Raw genomic sequence first — 25,690 nt, 5'->3', positions numbered from 1 at the left:
TCTGAAAAAATATTGTCAGTCTCATGCCTCTACTAACTCAGTTTTTATCACACTTGGCAAGATAGATCACGAAGCACATAGAAAGCTAAAACCAAGTTTAAGCCTCCTTCATAAACAAATAATCCCTTGTGAATGAGACCCTTTGGTCTATCTGACTTTCAATTCCAGTGATGCATAGGGAACAGCCACAGGCACAACCGACCAAATATCCACATGTGAACAGTGCCAAGAATTGCCAACTCACCTCCTGGATGTGTTGCTCCAAAAGACTGATCAATTTGTTCTATGGTTGGAGCAATGGCCTGAGAGTTAAAATGGACACCACTGGAAGGAAGGAAAAATCAATATTGCCATGGACGCTTTCAGTCAATGGAGTCAAAGGCAAATGAGAGATCAACAAACACAATACCCAGCTTTTGTTGGTGGACAGCTAATGTACTTTTGAATAAGATAATTCAAAACAAATCAGTGAACAATGTGCAAGGTCTCTTGTGAAAGCCTCTACGTGCATTGGAGACATAACCTGACTCTCTTTGACTCATTGTTTTAACTTATCTGAAAGAAGTGTGTATATTTTATGCATGAATATCAAGAAGCCTTATTTAGTGATATTTTGAAACTCATCATGATCACACTTCTTAAAGTTTGAAACCAAAATATTAGATATCCAGACAGTTGGCAATACTCCAGTTGAATAATCAAAAACAAAGTGGTGAAAATTGAAGCCCCTTGAACTGAGTAGATATGGAAAAAAAATTAACATGTCCCTCTCTGGGGCTTTGCCAGGCGTAAGTCTCTGAATCAGCATTGGATCAAATATTTGCTGTATTCAAAGTCACTTATAAAACAGCTTCATGAGTCTTTCATCTTCACAATTCATTCCAAACTTAACTATTTTTACAGTCACTCAGAGAAGAAGGTCACTATTCCCCTTCTACAGAATGAAATAGTACCTATACGGATATTCTGCGCAACCCTGCTTCAGTGAGGTTTCCATGAAGCCTTTTGTGAAATTTATGAATGAAGATATTTTGGAAAGTCACCAAGAAAAACACAGTAGAAATATACTCAATACATTTTTAAACACAGGAAAAGAGAGGCTTTTGTTTCAATTATGTGCTTCACTGAGCAGAGTAAGATATTCTGAGCGCCTGAAATGAAGCCACTTTTAAAGCCAGTTTCTCTCCCCGCTCCTTGTTTTCAGCAGTTATATCTGTCTGCATTGTCACACAAGAGCACACAAAAATTAGCTGAGGGACAATTTGTAGAAGAGCACAGCTTAAGCCTTAAGATCACCGGAGGACAGATCCTTATTAAAGACCATTCCCTTTCCCTAAGAAACTGTAAAGGTGGCTGGAGATCTCCAAAAGAGAAATCTCATCCCTTTCCCTAAGAAACTGTAAAGGTGGCTGGAGATCTCCAAAAGAGAAATCTCAGCATCCTCACCAAACCCTTCCAGGATTCTTTCAGGTAAACCATAGTTTTGAGGACTGTAGCATACGTCTTATGTTAGCTATGAAGATGAGATGAGTGTCTCGTCTCAGTTTCTTAAGCCAAGATGGGATAAGGCTGAACAGGGTATCTTTTAGCTCAGTGACTTTTCAGCTGTTCTCTCTCAATGGCAGACGTCCTGCCAACCCTAAGAGGGGGGAAAGGAACAAGTGGCTACATTTATTTGACTGACCACTTACCAATATTTTAACTTCACTTTAGTCAAGTCATAAACTTCAATCACCTAAAAAAACAGGAAAAATACCATTATTACAAAAGTAAAAGACTGGTGTTAGAGAGAGATAGAGAGAGATGCATGGATGGACACACACACATGGACACACACGAACAGCAGGACTGTTGAGAAGTATTGAATAACTTTTCCTGCACCCCACTGAGCAGTTCAGTAAAGCCCCTCCAGCTCCTGATGCCCCTCCAGCTCATGAGAGCTGGAACAGTATTGGGGCTTGGTAGCGCTGGGTGGTAGGAGGAAGGTGGGGAGGAAGAAGCAGCCAAAATACATTGCAGACACTGTGGTATCTCAACATATCATGGTATTTAGCTGCTGATATATCACAATGTTGAAAACCAAGATATCGCCCAACCCTTGCCTTGCAGATGATGGTTATATAATAAAAACATTCTAAAATAAGGGTCTGTACACTGTGTCTCTTTCTGTTTCGAATGCTGTTGCTTTCTGATTTTATGGAGCAGGTTTTTAAAATATTGTTGTAAGCTTCCCTGAGCAAGACTAATGTGTTGGAAGGGCAGATGCAAGTTTTCTAAATAAACAAGTATGTGATGGTTTAGTACTGCAGGTATGAACTCTGGCAAACACAGACTTATGGGCTCTTCTTCTTTGCTGTAGCCACAGATAGAAGACCAGAAGCTTCTGCTTCCATTTTCAGCAAGCTCTGGTTTTGTCCAAACCAAGAACTTCAGTTTGAGGAAATAAGTCCGGCTAATTAACCACAGTTTGAAGTCAGTTTGTTTCCTTAAGCAATAGAGTTTGGACACAGCAGGTTTGGACATGGCAAGTAACTGTTAAAAGCTTCCAATATCCTCTTCACAGCTAGAGGAAGTAGAGAAATGGCATGTGAGTCTAGAAGTTCATGAATGTAGTAACCACCATCCTTTAGCATTATCTGCAAACCAGGCCAAAGTCTTAGAAAATAGGAAAGAATATGAGTGTAAGTACCAGAGTGAGGCTGCAGCAAGGGAAATAGGAAGAGGAGGGCAAAAATGAATGCATGGGAGTGAGTAAGAGAAAAGAAAGGTGAAATAAGGACCAAAATATGGGGCAGAAGCAAACCATGCTGATTATCTATCCCACTAAGGACATCAGACATTTACTGAGCATATTAATTTAATTAACTAATTAAAATGTCCATTATAGTATCTAAAGGAGAAAAAAACACAGAATTTAATAGGATTTAATGAAGGTAACAGTTTTCCGTGGGCACAAAAAGTATAGGGGGAAAAAACATTTGGCAAAAAATCTTAGTTCAAGATGAACAGATCTGTTTGCAGCAATGCTTTCATCTCTAACATCTTCCTTATAGGAAGCAGTTTTGGTAACAATCTGATTGTAAATCTATATGTTTACTTTCTATCTGAATATAAAAGGTTTGCCACAACCAACCAAGTGCAGACTTTGCAGTGATAGGACCTTGGGCTCCCTCGTCTTTTCTTTCTATATGGATGCTTTGTGTTTTTACAAATCTTGAGGTTCCGCCAGACATGCTCTAGAGTGGGGAACCACGGGAAGAAACTGCAGCTTATAAGGCTTGCCTTTGGTACCACTGATCAAAAGATCAGCCATGGTGTGGGTATATAGGTTGTGGAGGGGAGGGGAGTTGCTGAGGCCTCACCCACAGTCCAACAGTCAATATGGGTGGGCCCAGAGCTAATGACCCACAGTTAACAGGAGCACTGCTCAGCTGCGTAGGTGACACACTGCTGCATGTCTTTCTCAGCTCCACAATTCCCAAGTGGCACTGTGAGCATGTGCTAAAACATTTGAAAACTGAGTTTTATATTTAAAAAGTGATTTCCTCCCCCCCCCATCATTGTTAGAAGAAGCTTGTGGTCAGTGGCTCAAACATGATTTTAGTGAAAGTGGGTTCACATATTGCTAGTTAACAAGATGTTACACTAGGCACATATATTTATTTTTATCTTTGCTATGGGAGGGGGAATTTAACTCATCTTCCCTACCATATTTGCAAAACAAAAACCCATTACTTAAAAGCTGCTATTAGCACTGGGAGAAATGCTCCCACTGGTGCCTGTAAAAGTCAACAGGTTTCATGAGGAAGAACTGGGTGGGAGAACAGATAATCTACTATTAAGATGAATTAGTATCCGGGACTGCTTTTAGCATATTTAAGAATCTCCATTCCATTTCACAATAAAGTAATCATAAGTACAAACAAATCAAGACATGATACAACAGTCTTGTATTGAACAATTTGCTTGGTTGCTTGGCTTAAGTTTAAGTTTGCCCTTCCAACTTTCAAGTCCTCATTGCCAGTTAAAACCAGCTAACAGTTTCCACCACCTCTTTGGGATCTCATGAAACTGAGAATAGTCCTAAGTATCATAAGCATTTCCAGATGACTTCACCCAGAGGTTGAACAAAATGCTGAAATGTAGATTTCATTTGGTGAGCAGTTGGCTGTGACAATTTCCTTTGCAGTCTGAACTGCAACCACTTCTATGCCTTCATAACCATTAGACTGGGCAACTGTAACAGACACTGCATGGTCATATCTGACTGTTCTGAAGCTGCTGCTAGTACAGACTGTTGTGGCTGATGTAGACCCATGTACAGTACTTTAGGTGATGTTGTGCAAGTCTACAATAAGTCGGAATAGCTTTTTGGGGCATCTGTTTCTGTTATTTCGGACTTAAAAGGTAAAGGTAAAGGACCCCTGACAGTAAAGTCCAGTCGCGAATAACTCTGGGGTTGCGGTGCTCATCTCGCTTTACGGGCCGAGGGAGCCGACGTTTGTCCACAGACAGTTTTTCCGGGTCATGTGGCCAGCATGACTAAACTGCTTCTGGTGAAACCAGAGCAGTGCACAGAAACGCCATTTACCTTCCCACCGGAGTGGTACCTATTTATCTACTTGCACTTTTGGGTGTGCTTTTGAACTGCTAGGTTGGCAGGAGCTGGGACCGAACAATGGGAGCTCACCCGGTTGCGAAGATTCGAACTGCTGACCTTCCATTTGGCAATCCCAAGGCTCAGTGGTTTACACCACAGCGCCACCTGCATCCTTTGTTTCTGACTTATAAGGTGCTAAATGGCCAAGATCCCACCCACCTAAACAACAGCTCCCTTCACATGCCCCACTGTGATTTCTAAGGTTGGCAAAATGGACATAACATTATGTACCACGGAGTGTTGCAGCAAGGGTTAATTATCTATAAAGAATGCCACTAGGTAGCTACTCCATCCAAAATAGGGTTTCTGCATTTAAGAGTTCTGAAACTGAACAATGTTCCTTCCACAAGCAACATATTACCCTAGAGTCCCTTTTCAAGGAACTGGCCTGCAGTAATTGAGCAGGATTGCTTTTATACGTAGAAATGAACCTCTTTATTGCAAGACATTTCACTTGAAGCGGTTAGCCACTGGATAGCTCACATATTACTTGTTTCAGCTCTTGGAAATGCAAATGTTGGTCAGTCCTAGGACCAAGATCACCTGAGGTTTGCAGTCATCAGTCCAGCACAGAAAAGTTTTCCCTCTCCTGGATTAAGCAGAGGGAACACCTACCAAACCAGTATATTTCAGTTCACTAAAGCCCTACCCCAATGCCTAGCAAATCTGATTGACAGGACTTGTAGTTTGGACTTCTGGAGGGTGCCAGGTTGGGAAAGGGTGTTATACACAATGGAGCGGCATAAGAAATCAATTGTGAATGTTTAACAGCATGGTATTGATTCATGTACAAGTGAATGTTTACCAAAGCACTTTATGTTCTACCAAGTAAGCGACGAAAAAGCATTATGAGCAATAGAAAGAAAAGCCTCTCATTAAAAAGAGAGGGGAACTAAGCAAATTAATGTGCGGGCAAAACCAGGGAGTGGGGGGAAACCACTGTCAATGAAAAGCATTTCTTGACAGTTTCAATAAAAGAACACTCAGTGACTTAATGTTGCTCTTTAAAAAAAAAAAGGAAAAGGAAAAGAAATAAAACAGAGGGTAGCACCATGTAATTTCTGTGGCTAGAATTTGGTTTAGGGGGAAGAATAACAAGTATGCTAATCATATTAATATTTCATTTGTGCAAGAAAAAGCAAACATGTAGTGTGGGCATTGCCACCCCAGTGCCTGCGGCACCCACAATGGCCTTTCCTGGCGCCCATGGGTGTTGGGTTGAAAACCCATGGTGTGTGGGGGGTGGGGGCAGACAGGAGGAATGGTAGAACAGTGCAGAGCAGTTGCCAAGGGTCCATCCCTTTGCATTCTGGTTGCTTTGAAAGGAAGTGGCATGGATGGCTTCCCTGCTGAGCAGCTGGTCCGGTTTGCTGGCTACATGAAGCTGGTAGTGAGCATTTCCTATGAAAAGGTTGTATGTGATTCAGAGAGATGCACTTAGGCAGAGAGATGGACAGATGTGTGTTAGGTTGATCTCTCTCTCTCTCTCTCTCGCTCTCTCTCTCTCTCTCTCTCTCTGTGTGTGTGTGTGTGTGTGTGAGAGAGAGAGAGAGAGAGAGAGAGAGAGAGAGAGAGAGAGAGAGAGAGAGAGAAACAGAACTTGTAGATGGAAAATAGGACTGGTTCTCCAGCTTTTTTGGGGGGGTATGCCTTTTTTCCCTTTCAACAAGAATTACAGTCATCTACAACTTTCAGCTAACATTTCTTCATAAGCTGATGATTCAATATGACATAAGGAAAAGAACAAAGAGCTCCAAGATAAGGGCTAAAATAATGAGAGAAAGGGACTGGTATGGTGATCACTTAGCTCATACAAACACTCTATTCCACTGTGTGCTCTCTAAAACTGCTTTTTCCTGAGCATGTTCTTGAGCTGTGTTTAGGCTACTAGTCACTTAACATCCCTAAAGCTATGTATTTTGTGTTTTTATATTGTGATTTTGTCTTGTGAACCACCCTGAGACCTGCAGGTATAGGGTGGTACACAAATTTTAATAATGACGATGATGATGTATTTATAAAACAGTGGTACATAAATATTTAAATAAATAAAACAGAGACATAGGAATAATAGAACCATCAAACAGTAGTATTGGAAGAGACCCCAGGGGTCATCTAGTCCAACCCCCTGCAGGAAACACAGCTAAAGGATCCCTGACAAGATGGTCATCCAACCACTGTTTAAAAATCTCAGGTGGAGTCCGACCAAAGCAGACTAAAGATGAACAGGACTAGGGGTAGGGAGGAGAAAAATGTCCAAGGTGTTGTGCAAATGGGGCAGTGAACATGGACAGGCAGTTCAGGAAAGAGAGAGCAGAGAGAGAGGAAATAAAGGATAGGTAGAGGAGGCTGCAAAGGAAAGTCAGAGCTGGCACACACCCCATTTATACACATTTTAATATTTGGTAGGTATGCGGGTGGCGCTGTGGGTTAAACCACAGAGCCTAGGGCTTGCCGATCAGAAGGTTGGCGGTTCGAATCCCCGCGATGGGGTGAGCTCCCGTTGCTTGGTCCCTGCTCCTGCCAACCTAGCGGTTCAAAGGCATGTCAAACTGCATGTAGATAAATAGGTACCGCTCCAGCGGGAAGGTAAACAGCATTTCCGTGCGCTGCTCTGGTTCACCAGAAGTGGCTTAGTCATGCTAGCCACATGACCCGGAAGCTGTACGCAGGCTACCTCGGTCAATAAAGCGAGATGAGCACCACAACCCCACAGTCGTCCGCGACTTGACCTAATGGTCAGGGGTCCCTTTACCTTTACCTAATATTTGGTAGGCTTCTTCCTAACAAAGCGATAATGCTATCCAGGATGTGAAGGATGCCAGGCATTGTATCTGACATCTCATATATTCAAAACTAGTGTTCTATTCCCTGAGCTATTGGCACATTACCTTTCCATTGGCACATTACCTAAATACAATTACATTATTCAGGGTAAGATAAATAGATAAAACAATAATAATAATGTAAGTTTATAATGGCATCATCACACCTCAACAAAAAATCAGTTCACTATATTCAGACACTCACTATATTCAGACAATCACACACAAGATCTAAATAAATGACATAAGCAGTTGCCATGGGGATACAGTCCCACAGTTGTTAGTCAGAAAATTGTTGGTATCATTTTGGGAGTGCATGCATGCACATTTAAGCCTCAGGTGGGGGAAGCAGAAGCAGAGTTGCATTTCTCAAATCATATTTTTACCTTGAGTCTTTGATTGAAAGCATCAAACAGCAGTTTGATTCCGTCCTGAGTCAGGTTAAGGATGAGGTCATGGCTAAGAGGAGACTAGAAAACAAAAAAGAGAAATTAGTTGGTGACAGCTGGGTTATTTGTGAAGTTACGCTCTCCTACGATGGAAAGCCAAGGAAAAAGAACCTTGACACTGGTTTCTCCCAGCTGGCAGAAGGAACAGTTCATTGTTCCATGAACATGGCTGGAATAAAAGCTGCTGTTGCCAAATCCCCTCCCATTTGCCCATTGAAATGAAACTAAAGGGCTCAAGATTCACATGCCACTTGAATTAGAAGCCCAGTGCTTTCATGGAAGGAAGGAATCAAAATATGGCATTTGTGGCTCAGCCTGAATAGCAAAGAGGAAAGAGTGTTTGCCACAGTCTTAGCACAAATGAAAATTAGTGCTTTGAGGAAAAAGAAAGGCAGAGCACCCCTGGTCTGCACCACCAACATATTCTAACTAATAAAGGTACCAAAGGCATCATACACTTCTTAGATTTGAATGGACCTTGTGAGGCAGGATAGGCTGAGAGAAAGTAATTTCCCCAAGGTCACCCAGTTAGCTTCATGGCCAAATGGGGAATGACCCTGGGATGAGCCATCACAGTTCTGCCACCACCACCAGAAATGTCACATCACATCAAACCACAATGTGTTTCAAAAGAATAATTTCATGCATGCAGGTGCCAATTATCAAATGAACAAAGCTCAAACATAAAGCATCCATCCTATTGTTGTATACCGTTAGCAAAGCTGTTAATGGCTTTATAGGCCCAAACTGAAATATTAAAAGCTGGCCTGGTAGCTAACTGGCAGCCAATGTAGCTCCTTTGGAAGTGGTATGATCTACATGCGATAAGCTACTTCAGTGAATAGCCAAGTCACTGCATGCTATACTAGCTGCAGCTTTCAGGCCAGCCCTAAAAGCACTCCCCTGCTTTTTCTCTCTCCTAAAAGCAAGAAAACATATACTACCATTTGATGTTATAATTACTGTATCTGTTGAAATAAAGAATAATATTATGGATACATTTTAGATTGTAAAATGAAACTAAAAATAAATACGTATTTTTTTTTCCTATGGGAGTTCTTGTGAATACCAAGAGAATGCCATTTTCAGGCATTCTTGCTTTGCATGTTAAGTTTATGAAGAAACAGAAGCAATTCTCTCCAAGCGATGAGAACTGTCAACAAGCATCTCAACAGCGCTAGACTAGATACAGGAAAAATATTAGCAGGCAACAGGGCTAAGTACTGATGACGCAAGCCTTGTTAGAAGGCTCCTGTACAGAATGTTTATGAATTTATGCCAGGTCTGAAAATCTCCTCAAGGATAGCAGAAGAGATCTGAAGGATTGTTTGATCTAAAGTTTTGCCTAAAGCTTATTTTCCTCCTTCAGCAAATATCGCAGTCTGGCAAAAACTGATTCCGAAAAGAAACAAGTATATCTTCTGAAGCATAAACAGAACTTCAAGTGTGTCAATGAAAATGGGGGAATATTCCAAAGGAATGAATGGGAGTTAGATATCGAATTCCTCATGGTATTAAAAATGAAATCTGACAGTGCATATCTAAGAAAGATATTCCTAGTTCTCAGGAAAAACAGATACAGCCTTCCCTGTGTGCTTACCAGAGGTAATTCTTACTAGCCAGAGGCAAGTCAAGGTGCCAGGCCCAAATATTATTAGAGGCCAACAGGACTCCAGAGACAGGAAGCTGAGCCACTGCTGTAGCTACCATCACAAGTGCAGTTGTCTCAACAACTGCATGGCCAAAATGATGCAATCAACACAGCCAGCAGTCTGGAGAGTCACTGTCATGGCAGTGCAGGTGGGACTCCCAGCATTAGTCTGGATATGGTGAAAAAAGCAGGAAGTTGCAAAACCTCCTAGAGTTAAAATGGCCAGGAAGGGTTATACACATAGCAATAGTGAGGTTTAAGCAACACTCACAGTCTACTTCCTCCTCCTCCAAGACAGTAAAGTTTCTTACAAACTGCTACAAGATCAGATTACTAAGGTTACCTTAACTTCAGTGAGCACAGTGTAGGATAAACAACCACTCGAACCTCCACTTGGGGGGGGGGGAGTGAAGAGAAACTCATGGACTGAAAAGGGCTGATTGACTCAGCAGCCCTTGCAAAGTCAAGAGTTTGACACTCTTCTCTTTCACCTGTTTTATCCCTAGTTAAGAGATCATGTAAACAATCACAGGGCTGTCATCTCAGTTTGCTGAAAGTGCCAAGTTCCCTCGAAAGAGCCGAGTGATCTCTAAACAGTCAGCAGAAAAGCAGGACCAGAAAACCTTGAGAGTCCTGGTTTCCATTTAAAGACTTGAGTTGTTTGCTCCCCATCAGTTTTCCTTCTCTTAAAGAAAAGTAAATGGGAGGCACCCTATTTAAAACCAGCAGCAACATGGGATCACCCTTCTCTGCTATTTTGCTTGTCCTCACAATGGGACACCTGCTTCCGATCTCTTCTTGAGGGGAAAAATACCATCAGAACCACTCTCAGAATCACTTTGACTGTATCAACAAGCTCCAAATGATGTTATATCCTTGGTACTAACACTCTTATTCTTGAAGGTCTGGAATTTCCACCACGTTGGGTATGAGTAACAATACCGGGGGGGGGGATAGTAATATGAGGAAATATTTCTATATTTCTATTTCTCTGGCCCCACCCCCACCTGCACTGCCTCCATTTCATGGCTTACGATTCGCCAGGCTTGGCTCAGCCAAGGTGGGGTGGGGGAAATGCAATGGTGTATTTCCAGCTGAGCCATGGATGGGAAATAATGCCAAGATAGCTTGGCAGCACCAAGAACCTCCCAACAGAGCCAGAGATCCACTTGATCCTTGTCCCAGTCACCCTGGCAGATCTTGCTATAGGACTGCTCTCTTAAAGCAGTGTGTTAAAGGAGTCACTTATATGTAAGTGAAGGACCCATAAGAACATAAGAAGAGCCTGCTGGATCAGGCCAATGGCCCATCTAGTTCAGTGTCTTATTCTCAAAGTGGTCAACCAGATTTGATCTTTCTCAAATGTGAATATTTATAGATTTGCAGACTTGCAGATTTTGGATCTCCACCACTATTGGGAAGTATGTGAAGTGGTATCAATGGCAAACTTGATTTAAACAAGCATTTCACCCTCCCCCCTTGCTGATTTAAACCAATCCATTCTCATAAGGCATCAGACAGAAAAGTGGGGATGTCATAGTGAACTGAATTCCTTTGAGATGCAATATAAGCCAGAGCAAGAAGCTGCAATTTAAAGACACATTACATCAGCCTTCCCCAACCTGGTGCTCTCCAGCTGTTTTTGACTACTCCCATTAGCCCCAGGCAGCACAATTGGAGCGCATGAAGTCGGGCAAGGCTGCATAACATGAATGATCACCACAAAAAGATCAAAAGTTATAATCATTTTAAAACTACTTCATATAACTATAGTGCAATAAAACTCTGATGAACCAAACAGATACCCAAAAATATGTTAAAATTTGGGACATTCAAATTACTTCTACAATTCAAGCAGCCTCTTTACCCAAGACTGGAGAGGCTTTCTTTCCTCCTGCTGCATTGTTATGCACTGTTCTGTGCTTTATTGTTTTGATATTGGGTGTTTTTGCGGTTTTAATGATTTTAAGTGTACATTGCACTTATTATAATTGTGATATTTTTGTAACCTGCCTTGGGACCATTTGGTGAAGGGTGGGGTGTGTAAGTACAAACAATAAATGAAAATAAATAAATAAATAAATAAATAAATAAATATGATCACATGAATAATTGTCAACAGGGTGCTTTTCTCATTTGCAAAATAAATAAAGTCATTATGGAAGCCATAAATCCATGTAACCTGGAGTAAAAGAGAACAGACGCATTTAATTAAGAGAGTATGTACATGGCAGAGAGCCAAAAGGTCAGGATTTACTCACAATTATGCTAGTAACTGTTACACACTGGCCAGACAAATCACTCAGATATTGAGGATTTTAATACAAATTGAAGGCTGAGGCTATAATAAGAATATAAACTATTTTCATCTGCTTCTTCATAGAAAGTACAGTACATGTAGCAAGACGTAGCAATGGGCAGTTGATGTGTCGGTGTGCATGTGTGTGTGTGTACACACATAATTCTCGCCATTTCCCCTCCAGACAAAATTACTGAGATGCAAAAGTGCAACGTTTATATGCTCATTAACTATACTGTTCTGATTTTTTGCTGCAGACCAGTAAAATAGGAGGAATTAACAGAGCAGTTTACTGTAACACTAACTGAACTTTTAATCATGCAACAGCAGCACAATTAAAATATCTATAAACTTTAAATTACAGCACGTGCTTTTATTTTGAGTTATTACTTAGAATCTTTCATTAAAAATATGGCAGTGTACAACAAAAGCATTAAAACATCATAAAATTATTAGATCATAAAATACAGAACACATGACCAACATCAAATCATATTAATTTTTTGATGCTGCTGGCTAAACAGAAGTTTTCAGCAGGTGACAAAATATCACAATGCAGGTGCCTGTCTGATTTCAATAGCAACAGTGATACTATAATAATAGCCTGAATTTTCTAGAGCACACTGGAGAGAAGGGGTAGCATTTCAGATGCACTCCTCCTTATTATAGCAAGACTTCACTTACTTATTTCAACATTAGGACTAAACTTGCTTTTGACTAGTTTCAAATACTGTTGGCTGTCCAGTCAGATACAAGGACAGAAACCAGCAACCAAAACAATCACAACAACCACTCATGGTGCTTTCAACAGTTCAATTTCTAGAACAGCATGAGTATCTTTAATCTTTTCCCATCTCTTTCTGATTAAGAGGGAGACTTTGCAACCTTTCTTTCCCAACACATCAATTTTGTAAACTCCCTCTCTTACAGAATACAGCTTTTGTGAAAAGCTGTATTTTGATCCGTCACTTAAAACCGCAAGCGGCAATAACATCAAGTCACAAAAGAAAATGTCTAGACAAGAAACAAATACTGTCAATTATTTTTTAAATGCATACATGTGTGTGTGTGTGTGTGTGTGTGTGTGTGTGTGTGTGTCTGAAAAGGCATGCTATTTTTAGAAAGCCACGTCCTCCAGGATGTGGCAACCGTAAAGGATGACTGGATGGCATGTGGCTAGGCAACAAACACAATGACATTACACAATATTTACATCTCTCCCCATCCTTTCTGTGCAATTAAACATACAGAATACTTTGAAGCAAGCACGCTAGGTCACAACTTACCTGTTCACTGTAGAGAACCTGGACATTTTTTATGATGCGACAGTGTTTCTGAAGAATTGCTACAGCCTGAGCCAATGGCATTCCTGCAAGGAGAAAAACAACAAGAGTTAGAGACGTTGCTCCCACTTAGCCATGTTGGCAAAAATGTGTTTGCTCAACAGGGTCAACTTGTGGCAGTACTGGCTCAGTGGCCAAGAACAACAAGTTGAACACCACAAGCATTTCCAGCCAGTGACTAAACTTAGTCTCTTGTCAAATTAGAAGAAACCTGTGTTTCCAGAACAGAAACAGCCATGTTAAGCCACTATGCCAGACTGTTTTCTAAGAAGCTAGACATGAGACAGCATTGCTAACACAGGAGCATGAAATCACACATTAAATCAAATACAGTTTTACATCCCTTCACTGTATTCAGTACATGTAAGGATGGTAATCCTGTTTATATCCATACATTTATTCTGTTTCGCTTTGCCCAGAATCCTTACTTGCTAACTCTAATCCCTCATTTCTTAAAGTTATAAGCATGTCTGAACTACACATTCACAGCTTTCTTCTTCCTCTAACAAAAAGTTCACTGGGACCATTTCATACCTTACTAGCAAGTATACCCTCACCAGTTCTCTGAAAGTTGTACTGGTACATGAGTTTTCAAACATTTGCTTAAAGCATTCATACTTTGCAATTTTAGGTATACACTTAAGCCAAAACACATATACTTAAATGCAGAGTGCTATCCAACTAATTCGTACTCACACAGAACCAATGAAATCAACAGACTTGAGTTTCTTAAGGCCACTGATTTTAGTGGATTTATTCTTCAGTATGACTCAAGTTGGATATCACCCATAACATGCACAGAAGCTACTATGATGCTACTATATTGGCAGCAGAGTCATCCCAGATCTTCAGTGCTTATAACGAGTTTGTTGAAAAGAGGGGAGTAAGGAAAAGGAAGAATTTCTAGCGTTATTATTATGTGACCAATGTACAATTGTATTTATCTGCTCTGAGTTATTTGGATAAGGTATGCTGTGAATCTGAAAATAAATCCTCTTCTTAACGTTCAAACATCTCTGGAGCTGAATTGCTTAAAAGTCTATGGCAGTCTACTCTAACCTGGGGCCCTCGAGATATTTTGGACTATGTTTCCAATCGGCTCCAACCACCATGGTCAATGGTCAGAGATTATGGGAATTATAGTCCAAAATATCCAGAGAGAAACTGGTTGGAGAGGGCTGATCTATAAGGTAAAAAACATAATATAAAAAACAGAAATATTTGATGCAACATTGATCCTTCAATTACTTCTAGGCAGGAAAATAAATATCTTGATAAATTTGGGACTCCATGACACCCAAACTTGTGCATGTTTTTCTTCTTTTTCAGCTGTGTGCGAATTGTCAATAAGATCATGCCAGCTGATCTAGCAACAGAATTCTAACAGTGCTAGGTAACCTATCCACATTCAGCTCAATATCTCTTGCTTATCAAGTGACTCTGTAATAATCCAGGGAATGGAATCATTTTTTCAAACCCATAATACGAAAAGAGGAACAAAGATGCTTAGACTGAGAGCCAAGTGAAGTGTGTGTGGTTGGGATTTCCATCCCTGAGGGCCAAAGGTGGAAGGTAAGGTTTTGCCTTCACATCACTCCTCCTAAGTGCAGTGATGAGTCCTTTCCTCATAGTAAGGAATGGCCATTCATTTATGCAGGAGAAACTAAAGCAATGTGCTCAGGCACCATCTGAGTGTGTTTGCGGGGGGGGGACCCCAGTCACCCTACCCCCAAGAACCAATACCTTTCTACATTACTCTATCCTGGGTTCAGATTCCTAGTCAGACCAAAGGTAACACTGCTGGGAACTGGCTGTTGAGAATTCCATTCCTCCTGTGCTACAGATGTGTGTGGGATTATCACCCAACACTGGCTTTTTAAACAAATCATTCAAAAAGATGGATTGGGAGACCTTCATTATTTTTTGGCAGACTACAGTGGATTCTTCAAAAAAAATTATTTATATTTGAAAAGCATGTATAACTGTATAATTTTTATATGCAGAATATAAAGAAAAGTTGTTAAATGCTTCTTTATTTGTAATCATATAAAATTGGCATGTGCAACTAATAGGCCAGTATCCTATCCTTTCAATAGCTCTCCCCAGGCTCTGGGTTTAAATTTTCTCCTGTGTTATTTATGCTCTTCTATCTAGGAGCCTTTAGTAGCTGGCATGGGGTTCTTAAGCAGACTGCCATTCATTCACTGTCCAGAGTCAAACACCCTTAGCTTCAGAAAAAGAATGGTAGGTGTCTTCTAGGCCACCAATTGGTCTAAATTTGAGTCCTCTTATTATTTAGCATTCATTCTACAGTTTTGTAAAGGACAGTGAGGGAGTAGGAACATAAATAAAGCGAGAAGGAGTGCTGCACAACAAGGCACAAGTGATGGAAATTAATTCAAGAGTTACAAATGGAAAGCTTATTGGAAATTTAGAGCACCATGGACTCTCCAAAAGAAAAAGCAACTATAATTCCCTATTTGCAGGAGGCATAGTTTTAGGAAAGTTTGATCTTACAGAAACTGCAACACTGGCATATTTAACCCTAAGATGAATGTTCAGGCACAGATCTAGCTACATCTTGGTTACACAACAAGCCAGAGATCAAAACCAGTGGAGTATCAGCTACTCCAGAGGAATTCAGGAAGAATTACTAATGGATCAGTCCCACTAGCTACTTGGGGAATCCCAGAGGAGATTCATTGCCAGCATTTAGAATGCCACAGAACAACTTCGCTCCACGGAAAGGATTTATCATCATCACCACATTACTAAAATGTTTGAGATGGACAGCAATGTATTTGCAGTTGTCTGCCAAGGTAGCAACATGATAAAATAGTCCACTGCAGATGCTGCAACAACAGAAAGATTTCACATGTGGCTGCATCTGGTTTAGAACTAAAGTGATCCATCAACAATGACAATAATTATATGAAACAAAAACCAAAACCAGGTTGATATACTAAAACCGCTTGTGAGCAAACATACTAAGTAATGAGATGAAAGGATGAAGAATTCATATTCTTTCAGCCAACATTACCTAAAGAGCAAAGGCAGTCATATTGGCTCATAAGACAATAATCCAAAATCCACTCTAGGGCAATACCTAATTATGGCATGCAAAGCTTGCACACTACTATTATGTGATATTTTAGTACAGTGGTACCTCTGGATGTGAGCGGGATCCGTTCCAGAGCCCCATTCGCATCCAGAAGCGAACGCAACCCACGTCCGTGGGTCGCGATTCGCCACTTCTGCGCATGCGCGTGACGTCATTTTTGACCGTCTGCGCATGCGTGAGCAGCGAAACCAGAAAGTAACACGCTCTGTTACTTCCGGGTCGCTGCAGCGTGCAACCCGAAAATACTTATCCCAAGGCTACTTTAACCCGAGGTATGACTGTATTGCCCTAATGTGGATTTTGGAACATTATCTAAAAGGATAATGACAACTAAGAGAATGATGCGCCCCAATAACAGACAAGTGCCAATCATCTTTCATTTATTTATTTGCTTTTAGGAAAAGCAAACAAAGATAAACAAGCTGGGACTGGTAGCTATGTACATACAGAATTAGATATATCTTACATACATATAAATAATTATTCACTTCAAATAACAAAACTACGTGATGACCTGCAAAGGTCATAAAGAGTTGAAGTAGGAAAGGAACGAGCTGTACCAAATACACACTTCAACAACATAATGGATGCCACTAAAAAAAAGTTGTCCAGCAAGTAAAGCTGGTCCAGAACGACCATTTCACATTAAGATCTAAGCACAAATGCATAACCTCTGCATACGGTGTATGTTTGACAACATGCATCTCTGAACACCCAGAGCAGCCTTAGTCCAAGAATGTTTTGTAACTAGAATAAGAATCTAGGTAATGGGTTATAGCCAATATTTGTTCTACTACGAGTAACCAACTGAAATTAATGGGCATGATTAACTTAGGTCCTGTAATTTTAACGGGAGTACTCTGAGTGGAACTAACATTTGCTACAACCCTATAGATCTTAAAAATACTCCCCCCACCCACCCATCTACTCAACTCTGGATACACTATTCCTGTTCAAATAGGCCAATCCCACATAATCTTCACTATGAAACAAAAGTTTCAAGATAACTTGTTTCAAACAAACTATTGTTAACATTATCTACAGTTTGATTATTTGAATGAAAGAGCAAGGTGTAGGTAAGCAAAAATGGAAGCAAGAACTTCCCAACTACTCACAGCTGCTCTAGGAGGTAGAAAAGAGGGGTGGGAGCCTGTGAGCCCAAGGCTCACCCAAGCTCATTCATGCCATGCTTTAAGCTGTGGTCTAGTGTGATGTCTGAACAGGGACAATGTGAAGATATGGAGCCTTTTTTCTCTGATGGTACTGCTGGTATACAAATCCTCCTCTTCTTACCCGAACCATTTGCTGCTATCTCTCCAAAATCCCTCTAAGCATTAGGATGTGGAGCAAACAATGCACTGGCTTTGAAACACAAAGGCTTTGTCCAATAAATCATAGTTCAGTGGACCAAGAATAAGTGTAGTTCCTACATGCTGTCTACTCTCCTCCCTCCCTTGTACTGCACACTGTAATGGAAAATTTCCTTACTTTTATTAAAAACACAGTTTCCTGCTGGAGATTAAACCACACTTTCTCTGTCCAGATGTAATAGGCAACTGTGGTTTAAGAAACCCTGGAAGTTTTCCATTACACTGCATAAGAAAAAAGAGGAGAATGTGGGCATCCTACTCGTTCTTAGTCTATAAACCATGGTTTATTGGACCAATACCATTATTCCTGATCTGGGCCAAAAACTGCAGAGATCTCAGCTCCTGATATCCCATCACCACAGGATGCCTGGATTATTTGGGAATCAGACCCTGGTATTACTCTGTGAAGTATGCAAAAGGTAAAGGTAAAGGACCCCTGACAGTTAAGTCCAGTCGCGAACGACTCTGGCTGAGTTTGTCTGCAGACAGTTTTTCCAGGTCATGTGGCTAGCATGACCAGGCTGCTTCTGGAGAAACCAGAGCAGCTCATGGAAACACCATTTACCTTCCCGCTGGAGAGATACCTATTTATCTACTTGCACTTTGACGTGCTTTCAAACTGTTAAGTTGACAGGAGCTGGGACCGAGCAACGGGAGCTCACCCCATTGCGGGGATTCGAACCACTGACCTTCCAATCGGCAAGCCCTAGTACTGAGGTGTAATTTGGCCCCCACCCAGTCTTAAAATTGTGTATAAATGATAACTAAACACAAGTAACATGCAGAGACTGGTTTCCCCATGTAGTACAACTGGGTTGGGTGTGAGTGAGTGTGTGACAGTGGGTGAGTGTGTAAAAGTCTGCTGTCTGGAGAAGAAGAAACTATACACAGTAAACTGCCTCACATATGCATAATCTATACGCCAGCTTACATTTATACACTTATCTGTGGGCCCAACAACATACAGCCATCCTTCAGCATATCAACTTTGTTTGCTCAAAGTTCTAAATTCCTAGTAAAACCCTATTAAGCTGAAGCAACACAAGGAGCTAAAAACACACAAAGGGTTATTGGCATTTCATATTAGTTCTGAAACAAATTTTTACAGAGCTCAGTAAAACAACACCATGCCTTCATTTAAGGCTTTCATTACCACTATCACCAGATGTTGGACGCAGTACACTGTTGGAAAACATCCTGTATAATATGAAAGTCTGGTAATGCAAATCTACTACAGAAACCAAGACAATAGTATCAAGGATTCTTCAGTTAGCTATAGATTGTTCTATTGATTATATTTGCTTCTGCCTTTCCTCCAAATAGCTTAGGGTGGTATACACAGGATTATTCCATGTTATCCTTAAAACAGCCAGTGTTTCTTTTCTGGGGGGATGCAGGGGTACACATACCCCTAAACATTTTGTGAATCTTTGTACTTTTGTCCATTTACTGTATTTATTTTCCCTGACTGAACTATAAAATGGTGATTTTATTGAGTCAAAATGAGAGTGCCCCTAAACATTTTTTTAGAAAAAAAAGCACTGAAAACAGCCATCCTGTAAGGCTAGATGCACCAGTCATTATTTTCCAACCTAAGATCACCCAGGACATGGGGAAATTTGAACTCATTTCTCCTGCACCCAAATCCAACACTCTGTCCACTATGCAGCATAGACTGATGCAGAGTAAGTGATCCGAGAAAATAAATCTATTCAAAACATTTGATTATTGCTTTCCATACAGGTTTCCAAGGCAGGTCACAACAAATAATTAAAAAATCACATCAATTAGTCCTCTCTCTCACTGGAAGCAACTCCAGATTCAACTACCTGCTCTCAAATCACTTTAAAAACTTGTTTAAATTATTCTTCTAAATAGCATCACAGCATTTAAAACCATCGTTCAAATTAGTATTGTGGGCAAAAATCTTTGTCTGGAAAAATACTCTGCACCTTTCATGCACCCAGCTTCCAGCAAGGCTAAATGCTGTTCTGAGCAATAACCGTGTGACTCCTGATGGCTGTTGCTAAACATGCTAGAATTACTTGAGGAGGAAGTGCCAAAGCAAAGCATAAACAAAACATGAACCCGATTAAGGGCAGCCACAGAAGCATCTGTGGGTAAACTCATTTGACAAATAATGTGGAAGGTAATTCTGGACACAATCTTTTTCGAAAAGTTCAGGTGTGAAGCCCTATTTTTAATACTCATAATACAGTAAAAATCCTTACATGTAGTAAGCTAGTATGTAGTAAGTGGCATTAGCACCTCAGTGAAGAAAAATTTAGCATAGTGTTCTCTCTTGGGGTGCTAACTTACCACATTCATAGCTTTCTATATGAGGAAGAAGCTGCACAGCCCAGAATATTACCCTCTCAGTCTACCACATTCAGTGTAATGTTCAGAATGTCTCTCAAAATAATTCCTTCCTTGAAATTAACATCATATGCTTCCAACATGTTAGAGGTTTATACTCGCCTAAATTTAACTCTCAGAACAACACTGGAGGGAATGTCCCTTTGTCCCAATATACCCATCACTTCTCATTATAAACAAGATGCTGACAAAGGCAACAAAGTTACTTACCCAAGGTGAATTCCCATTGTTCATTCCCAAGAGATCGCTCGGGAACCACTTCCAGATCTAGCATTGGCCCAGGCAGAGGAACGGCCCAGTAATCACACAGCAGAGTCACAACGTTACTGCAGTTTGACCTGAACAGGGAGAGAGAACACACACCCAGGCTTATGTGTCATCCTTCTAATCTAAGGTCATAACCCAAAGCAACATGTAAACACTCCTTGTTGCTCAAACTCTTGATGAGGAAACCGCTGATCCTCAAGGCTGGCCTTTTGTTATTGTTAAATAATGTTATTATTAATTAGTAGCAATACACAATATAATCTCCCTTCTGCCTATGCTGTGCAAGAGGTTTTGAAGGATTTCCCACTCCCGTAAACATCCAAAGCTTTAAGCACCCACACTAATTATATTACTCCAACATTGATTGATCAGGCTACTTTGGCCCCATCATAGACTGTGTATCTTTCCCTCTGAACTTGCTCACTTTCAGGCTACATCCATATTCAACAACAGATATATACAGGGTAAGTGCTTTGAGAACTGAAAGGCTTGCAATCTGTCCTGTTTTTACCTCGACTTGTCCTTCTGCCAGGAACAAGTGAGCTATAATGATTTCCTCACAACCAATTCTTAGGATAACCCTCCTGACTCTCCCCAACCCCACAGTGAGTGCCTTATGCAGGTGAAAATGGAGAGGGCTTTCTGAATACTCCTACTGTTCCTAAGATACTCAATGTGCAAAAGCCAAAAGGCCTTGCCACTCTCCTTAAGGTCAATCTCCCTTCTCACGCTTGGGGCCAAACTGATTGGAGTTGTGGTCTAAAACAGGCATAGGCAAACTCCAGCCCTCCAGATGTTTGGGACTACAACTCCCATCATCCCTGACCACTGGTCCTGTTAGCTAGGGATGATGGGAATTGTAGTCCCAAACATCTGGAGGGCCGGAATTTGCCGATGCCTGGTCCAAAACATCTTGAGGGCACCGGAGTGGCAAAGGCTAACTTAAGAGACTTTAGGCTCTCTCCCTCATAGCAGGAATCCCTGGGACAACCACCCACCTCTCCCCACAGCCAAAGAATCCTCATAGTGGAGTCAACAGCCAAGAGGACTCAGCAATGGGGACTCCCTCCCCTTCAGCACACACACAGGGAGAGGGAGAGGGAGAGAGTTATCCAGAGTAGGCAATGTGGGAGACAATTACCCCTCCATGAAATACTGGTTCAAGCCAAAAGCCCATCATAATACAGCATCCTGTTCTTGCAGTTGCCAACCATATGAACTAATGGGACACTAGCAAGCAGAGCCAGAAAACAAACGTGCTCTCCCAAAGGCCTGAGGACACCTGGCTCTGGTCCACTCCTCACAAATTTTCATAGGCATCAGGTCTCCTCTTTCTCAGCAAAAACTATTTACCTAGGAGAGGGGAGGAGTGATCAGAGGGTCCAAAAAACCCCCCTCCCCACCAGCACATGTAAGAATGTCAACCTGGCAATACAAACTCTGCAACAAAAAATGTACATACGCACAGACAAGCCAGGAAGACCCCACCAAATAGAGAGAACTCAGCTACTGTGGGCTGTTACCTTCCTCAAAACAGCCACAGCCAAACATACATACACACAGGTAAATAACCTGCCTGCCCATGAGATACAAGAAAGACACCCCAAAATGTCCCCCAATTCACTCCAGACACACACCCTCAGAGCCCACCCATTCCACCTCTATGCAAAATAAACAAACTCTCCCACCCTACCAAATAATACTCCATAGGGCTCAGCATCCCATGAATGCATATTATAGCTCACTACCCTTAGGCACTATTAAAGCTCTCCCAATTATGAAACCAACTACCTGCCCTTGGGGCTGAACTCCTGTCACCCACCCCCACCCCGTCCAGAAAAAAACCCCAACTTCTTGTTGTTGTTGCTGTTATCATTATCATCTATTAATTTGTATACCTCCCCTCATGCTGTGGGGAAAGCAAAATCCTGAACCCTACAGCCCCCAGATTCAGAGCCTGGAGACCCCAACCCCTCTTCAGCAACAGAATTTCTTAAGAAAACACCCCCCCCATCCCTGTAAAAAAAACAAAAAAATCCTCACTCAACCCCAGCTACTATGGGTGTTTTTTTTTCATAGTGTTGGTGGGGAGACTCTCAAACCTATTTCCCCCCCCCTCGTGGGGAGGGCCAGAGGGTTGACCATCTTCTCTCTCCCCCCTTGAAGAAACAGTGTTATCTGGGGCGGCTTTGGGGCGGGAGGGTCTCTTTCGATTCCTCTACATGCCCCTTCCCTTCATAATAAAGCCCAGGAATAAAAAGGAGGCTGTTGATAAATTGGGGGAGGGAAGCAACCCCCTTTTCTCTTTGCAACCCCCACCCGCGCTAAAAGAGACTCTGAGGTGAGGGGGAAAGGATGGCTCACAAAGGAGGCGCCCCCCCTCCTGCCCCAGACTGAAGGCAGCCTCCCCCCGCCGATCAGCTCGCGCCCCCTCGTGCCAGCGCCCCACCGACACCCCCGGGGGGGAAAGGCAGCCGAGGGGGCCGGCTGGTCTCCCCCGGGGAGGCGGGAGGGGGGCGCCGGAGGGGGAGGGGGCTGGCGGGGCTGCGACTCACCTCACTTGCGGCTGCTGAAAAAATAAAAAAGGGAAATGCCTTTTGCAGCCGCCGCGGCCGTCAGGCGAGAGGGAGGAGGAGAAGGAGGCCGGCGCTGGCGGAGGGAAGGCCCGGGAGAGGAGGAGGAGCCGCGCAGCGCCCGCCCCTTCGCCCCGCGGGTCGGGTGCTGGGATTGCGGGCTGCTCGCTGCTCTCGCCCCTTCTCCTCCCCGCTTCTATCCAGGGGCGCAGGCAGGAACTCTGCACGCGCCCAGAGGCATCTCCGCATACCCCTTGCTTCTTTGAATTTCGGACACAGCCCCTCTCCTTTCTTGCCCCCTGGCCTCCTCTGCCCCTCCAAGTATCAAAGGGGAGAGCGCTCTGCATGCGCTCAAAGGAAACCTCCCGCATTGTCCTTGTTATAATATTTTTTTTTTGGGGGGGGGCTTTGCTAGGCCCCCTTCCCATTTACGATCCTGCACCTGAGGGTAGGATATGTGCCAGGAAGCTCGCCAAAGCTTTGCCAAGGAGCTGGCTGGTTAAGTGCATGCTTAGAGTTGACATATTTCTAAAAGTAAAATTGATTGTCTTTTTTTGGGGGGGGGACAAATCCAAGTTGTTGAGCTTTTTTTATTTTTTTATTTTGTCTGCTGGGAACCTAACCCCCAAATACTGCTTTTAAGCTTTTTGAGCTGTTTTTCACTGCTTTTCCCACTGTGTTGCCATCCATCTGGGTTTTCCATGGCATTTTGCCAATTCAACAAAAATCGCCCCTGACACCATTTTTACCCCTCCAAAACAATGACAAGTAAGGAATTTCCCTTACGTATGGCAAGCCTATGCATGCCCAAAGGATTACTCTGTGCCGATGGTTGGGCCTTTCCCCGCACCCACCCCTCAACAAAGTGACCTCAAGGCGCTAGCCTAGTCTAGCCAGTGTGTCTGGAGGTCCTGGGCTGCCCAGACAACAAGACCTCCCTACTGACCTCGCTGATGTGGTCCAAAAAAAGAGCAATATGTTTGGCACCAGCTTGGCTGCAGGAGTTGCTAGAAGGAGGCGTACAAAGTGTCATCCAACTGTCTTAATGACTCCATTCTGGATGATGATGATGATGATGATGATGATGATAATATGATCATGGGGTCTCATCTAGCAGAGACTGACCCGAAACAAGACCTTGCACTTGTACTGGATAGTGATGGCAGTCAACTTGCATGGCTTTAAAAGAGGATTGGACAAATTCACGGAAGTGACTGTTAGTGACAATAGTTATGCTCTGCCTGCAGGGTGAGAGGCAAGGGCTATGCTGGAGGATCAAGGGCTGTGCGGGAGGCCAGTTTGGAAGCCTTAGGGGAGCAGATTTGGCCCCAGGGCTGCTAGTTGGTGCCTTTTTGTGTGTTTGAAGAAGAGTAGGCAGCTGTCTTCAGCTGCTTATGCCTGCCATGAATTAGTCTCGGTGGAGCTTTGGCACTTTTATCTTTTTGCTGCTGCAATGTAAACCGGCTTCTGGAACTTCAATTCCACATAGACCCATTAAAACACACATGCACAGCCAAATGACTGTAGATTTTTTATTTGGTGGTTCTGCCACATGGGCGCCTTTGCATCAGATCTGTAGGTTCCCCCACATATGAGGTGAAGTAAGCCTTAACTGCGGCACCTGAGCACTGCAATTCTTAACATAATCAAATAAACTGTGCTGGATTGAGAGGGGACTGACTTAGCAGCATTCTAGGTATTTACCTGTTTCTGGATTGAGCACGAATAGCAGTAAATCACTGTTGTGGCAGGTTTGTCCTCCTCCCTTTGGTGATTAAGCATCTCTGGTGTGAGCTGACACATCTTCTGCTCAGTCTTGAGTAGGACTCTGTTTTTGAATGGACTGTTTAGCCCAGGTCACTGCCCACAGCATTTTGCATTAGACTAAGTAAGACCTTGGGTTGGGACTTAGCCCTCTGAAGCAGCTGGGGCTAGTACTATGCCCTCCCTTTGAGCGAAAGAGAAATCTTTCACCCAGACAGAGGTGAAAAGCTATTGACCTCACCATGCTGCCAGGCCTGACTGACATCTGTCTGAGACTTTCATTGGTTCCAAATTAAATTATATAGAGGGATTATATTTTTGTTGATTAATTGTGTGTACAGTGGTACCTCGGGTTAAGTACCGTATTTTTTGCACCATAACACTCACTTTTTTCCTCCTAAAAAGTAAGGGGAAATGTCTGTGCGTGTTATGGAGGGAATGCCTACGGGTGGCATGCCTACGGATTTTCCTCCTCTAAAAACTACGTGCGTGTTATGGTCGGGTGCGTGTTATAGAGCGAAAAATACGGTACTTAATTCATTCCGGAGGTCCGTTCTTAACCTGAAACTGTTCTTAACCTGAAGCACCACTTTAGCTAATGGGGCCTCCTGCTGCTGTCGTGCCGCCGGAGCACAATTTCTGTTCTCATCCTGAAGCAAAGTTCTTAACCTGAAGCACTATTTCTGGGTTAGCGGAGTCTGTAACCTGAAGCGTATGTAACCTGAAGCGTATGTAACCCGAGGTACCAGTGTATATATTTGGTTTTAGGCATGGCGGGAGGAATTTGATTCCTTTCATGTTTAAAGGCAAAACTACCCAATTTACACTTCTCTGAAACAATCCGCAAACCAATACATACTTCTCCAAATTTTGCAATGCAGTTCTGCAGGAAAGTAATATTTCTGAAAATATGTATACTAAGGTAAAGTGTGCATAGAAAAGCATATATTAGTGAAAATAAAATATAAAAATGCATTATATTAGGGGAAATG

At 42.3% G+C, this 25,690-nt stretch overlaps 1 protein-coding gene across 2 annotated transcripts in view; it reads right to left on the bottom strand.

Moving 5' to 3' along the window:
- The window catches only part of PHAF1 (phagosome assembly factor 1), a 41,629-nt gene extending 18,596 nt beyond the window's left edge, over window positions 1-23,033 (bottom strand). The window contains exons 1-6 of one of the 2 annotated variants that reach the window (XM_053399470.1): window positions 22,917-23,033; window positions 20,305-20,432; window positions 13,171-13,253; window positions 7,872-7,955; window positions 1,692-1,735; window positions 245-324 (exon numbers count right to left, since the gene is read on the bottom strand). In XM_053399470.1, coding sequence (XP_053255445.1) covers window positions 245-324; window positions 1,692-1,735; window positions 7,872-7,955; window positions 13,171-13,253; window positions 20,305-20,368 — 355 coding nt within the window. In that variant the 5' untranslated portion in view covers window positions 20,369-20,432; window positions 22,917-23,033. Of the gene's footprint in view, window positions 1-244; window positions 325-1,691; window positions 1,736-7,871; window positions 7,956-13,170; window positions 13,254-20,304; window positions 20,433-21,502; window positions 22,320-22,916 lie in introns of those variants that run through there. The other variant, XM_053399472.1, reaches the window with a different exon arrangement.
- Window positions 23,034-25,690: the final 2,657 nt, after the last annotated feature.

This window comes from Podarcis raffonei, chromosome 8 (genome assembly GCF_027172205.1).
Source record: "Podarcis raffonei isolate rPodRaf1 chromosome 8, rPodRaf1.pri, whole genome shotgun sequence".
NCBI classification, from domain to species: Eukaryota; Metazoa; Chordata; class Lepidosauria; order Squamata; family Lacertidae; genus Podarcis; species Podarcis raffonei.
Note: the sequence above shows the minus strand (reverse complement) of the source record. Positions and strands in the feature narration are given on the sequence as shown.